This window comes from Mesitornis unicolor, unplaced genomic scaffold (genome assembly GCF_000695765.1).
Source record: "Mesitornis unicolor isolate BGI_N332 unplaced genomic scaffold, ASM69576v1 scaffold17330, whole genome shotgun sequence".
NCBI classification, from domain to species: Eukaryota; Metazoa; Chordata; class Aves; order Mesitornithiformes; family Mesitornithidae; genus Mesitornis; species Mesitornis unicolor.
Window position 1 is genome coordinate 16,764 of NW_010160463.1, and position 1,838 is coordinate 18,601.

General features: G+C 48.2%; 1 protein-coding gene across 1 annotated transcript in view; it reads left to right on the top strand.

Annotated features, from left to right (window-relative positions):
* Positions 1–621, top strand: part of LOC104545037 (nuclear receptor coactivator 6-like) — a gene marked incomplete at its 5' end in the record, with an annotated part of 13,442 nt that extends 12,821 nt beyond the window's left edge. Inside the window, one exon of the mRNA XM_010190069.1 lies at positions 248–621. Within this exon, the coding sequence (XP_010188371.1) occupies positions 248–294 (47 nt within the window). The remainder of the gene's footprint in view (positions 1–247) is intronic.
* Positions 622–1,838: the final 1,217 nt, after the last annotated feature.

Below are 1,838 nucleotides of genomic sequence, written 5' to 3' on the forward strand. Positions count from 1 at the left end.
TGGTGCTGGGGCTCGGCCCCTCGTGACGCCCGGGGAGCTGTGTTCAAGAGCAGCCAAAGGTGCACGGCCCTGGTTTTAAGGCTGCTCCGTGAGGACTTTGTAGGTGTTAAACTCACAAAGCAGTGCCCTACCAGAGGCTAGGGAGAACTCGGATTTTGGAAAGCTAGGAGGGCAAGGCGTGCGCCTCTGGTGAACGGCCGTTCATACAGACCTCGGATCCATGCTTCTTTTCTTCTCTTGATTTCAGAAACGAGTGCCAGTGCAATGCAGTCAAAAAGAAGAAAATCCAAGTAAATTACTGCATGGAAACATGAAACTTGTAAATGAGAGTGAATTTACCGATAGCAATTTTGAGCTGTGATTTTTCTTTTTTAAATAAGATTCTGTACAGTAAGTAATTTTAATATTATAGTGTTCCCAACAAATGATTTTTTTTCTAAAAGACAGATAAATAGATATAAAAACTGGGGTCTTCTAAAACCCCCTGGATTTACGATGTGAAGTTCAGGGTTAGCACATTAGCTCAACGTGTTTGTATGAGATGGAAGGGGAGGGGAAGACAACTGTAAATTTATTTCCACTTTTCATAAACAAATTAGAATACAGGGTTGTCATTTTTAGGTAATAAAATAACGTATTGTGCTGTCGTTGAAGTACTGTATGTGAATAGCAGTAAGAGGGTTTGTGAACCCAATCTTGTTTGGAAATGTAAATAATTTTATTATATAGTAGATCTGATGTATTTGTTGTAGAAATGGACCAGTGAAATAGAAAAATGAATTTAAGGGTTTGTATAATGTGGAATCCCTCATGCTCCAAATAAATGTTATTGTCCTCTAATTTCAGTTGTATCGTTATTAGCAGCAACAGCAGCATCATTCCAAACAGGAAGAGCCAGGGGATTATTTAGAGCTCTGGGCCCGCAAGCTCCTTATATGGAGCTTTAGGGAGGAATTTGTTTCACCGCAGACGCGTTAACGCAGGAAGCTGCTCTTGCAAAACCGGAGAGAAACACCCAGGCCGGGCTGTGGGCGACGGACGCAGAGTGAGGAGGCCCCGCAGCCGCCGCTCCCTGCCCATAAAGCTCAGCAGGGCAGAGGAAGGCACCGTGTGAAAGGGTCTGGGGGCTTCCTGGGATCCGTTTCGGTGTCTCTGTGGGTAACCGGGGCTGGCTGCAGCGAGGCTGGCTGCAGCTGGGCTGGCTGCTGTGCCCAGCCACGGGGAGGAGGTCGGGCGCTTGCTCTGGGGAGCTCTTGTGGGGAGAGAGGAGAAGCCAGGCTGTCCAGGGCGCTCCTTGCTTTGTGCACATAGAGACGCCTTTAACTTGTTTTCTTTTCTTACGGAATTTTAAAGATATATTTATGTGTATCAAAAGGCTGATTAAATCTAATTGTCATGAAATATAAATGGTCACCTCTTCTAATGAGGGAGATTACCCGTTTATGCACAGGGTGATAGCCACTGGGCGAGGCTGACGGCTCCGGTCGTCACCGTTGGAGTTGGGATGCTCCGTGTCTTTCCTGGGAGGTCAGGCACGGGGATGCAGCCTCTCCCCATTCCCTGACACCCCCACTCTCCCCTGAGGGCTCACACACTTCTCATGCATCGTGGGGTTGGCCTTGCTGCTGCCATGGCTGCTCAGGTCAGCTGGGAAGTTGTGGGGCATGAGGAGCTGGACAAAGTCCACGGAACTGGGAGGTCTTCATAGGTGATGTCCACGTACCAAGAAACTGGAGGGAGAAAGGGGATGGACTCGGGTTTGTGGAAAACACCCCATGGAGGGAAAAGGATGAGCTTGAGGACAGGGTCACCATTGACAGGGACCTTGGGAAAGGACA